General features: G+C 27.7%; 1 protein-coding gene across 1 annotated transcript; it reads right to left on the bottom strand.

The window, feature by feature from the left end:
* Positions 1-359: 359 nt before the first annotated feature.
* On the bottom strand, positions 360-597 carry Tsp_15748 (conserved hypothetical protein). Its single transcript, XM_003368930.1, has 2 exons — positions 458-597; positions 360-411 (listed from the first exon to the last, which is right to left on the bottom strand). Exons 1-2 carry the CDS (start codon positions 595-597, stop codon positions 360-362), a joined length of 192 nt encoding a protein of 63 aa, XP_003368978.1.
* Between the last annotated feature and the right edge of the window lie 730 nt (positions 598-1327).

Genomic DNA, 1327 nt, shown 5'->3' on the forward strand with positions numbered 1-1327 from the left:
GTCTCATAATGCTTCTCTTCCTACTAGCCAGTTCTTTTTTCTAATGATGAAGCTGTTCGGAGGACCAATCCCCTTTTCCATATATCATTGTTCGGAGCCTGACTGTTATGTACTTTGTTTTATTTATTCCAACACGTATCAAGCAAACATTAAAACAACCCGTAGCAGTAGTTTCTTTCAACTTTAATTCCAAAATTCCAGATTTCAATGCATCATTGCTTTGTGCAAGCTCATGACGTTCTTTCTCAACTTCGCTGAGTTTTTTCTGTGCTAAAATTAATTACTAATAATTTTTTCACATGTTTACTATGATTTGCAAGTGTTTTTTTTATTCAAGCAAGCTCAGTAAAATATTAATATCATGCATTAAAAAACTCCTGCACTGTGTGCAATGCACAAGTTGAGAAATTACTGAAAATTTCAGTTTGAAGAAGAAAGATTAAACTGAAGCTATTACCAAGCAGACGCAGCATTTCGTCCTCTTTTTCCAATTCCATTTCTTATTCTAAACTTCAAAAAGTGAAAACAACTTTCGAGAATATATGTTACATGAAAAATATACAGTATTAAAATAAAAAAGTACATATCATTATGCATACTGTAATATAGAGTGCAATTAAATAAATGTATTGAAATTACGTGTTAAGTTTAAAGCCAATATTTTATACTACCATTTTGTTATCTTAAAGTATATAAATTTATTTCAAAGGCATCGAATTACTTTGTAAATACATTGGAAAGTTGCTATTCGATGGCAACACTCCCGAATCAAAACGATTAATTTGCATTGTTTTAGGACAATACAGCATATAAAAAGTTTGTATTTTTCATCAGACATTCATTTTTATATTTTTTAATAGATATATATATCGAGTATTCTTTAAAAAGTACAAGTAATTCTAAGTTGGAGACTGACTTATGATCATCTAATCTGTGCCATTTCATGAATTCATGTAATTACTATAACTTTTGATTTATATAATTCAAGAGCATTAAATGTAATTTTTGTTCTTATAAACTGTCTGTTTTTCTTTTTAACAATAATATAAAACCAGTTACTTTCTTTTTAACAATTTACAATAAATTTTCAGAATTCAATTGTTCAATTTTCAAAAACAAATACATGAAAAAACCGAATTAGATACTGCCTGCCGATTCAAAAAATTTCATCCGCCTATAATTATGAAAGACAATTTCTAATTGATCGTATTATTTTAGCAAAATAATTGTAACCAACTCATTTAAAATTGTTTGCGCATTTTATGAATTAAAAATCATTAAAGGAACTCATAAAAATCATTTTATTTCCTTGTACCGCATCTAAATT

Source organism: Trichinella spiralis (genome assembly GCF_000181795.1).
Source record: "Trichinella spiralis strain ISS 195 chromosome Unknown Scfld1608, whole genome shotgun sequence".
NCBI lineage: Eukaryota > Metazoa > Nematoda > Enoplea > Trichinellida > Trichinellidae > Trichinella > Trichinella spiralis.

Excerpts from the sequence above, each read along its gene's own strand:
- Tsp_15748 (XM_003368930.1), bottom strand. The coding sequence starts at position 597 with ATGCATAATGATATGTACTTTTTTATTTTAATACTGTATATTTTTCAT. Across the intron at positions 412-457 it reads CGAAATGCTGCGTCTGCTTG|TAATTTCTCAACTTGTGCAT; the intron begins GTAATAGCTTCA and ends TGAAATTTTCAG.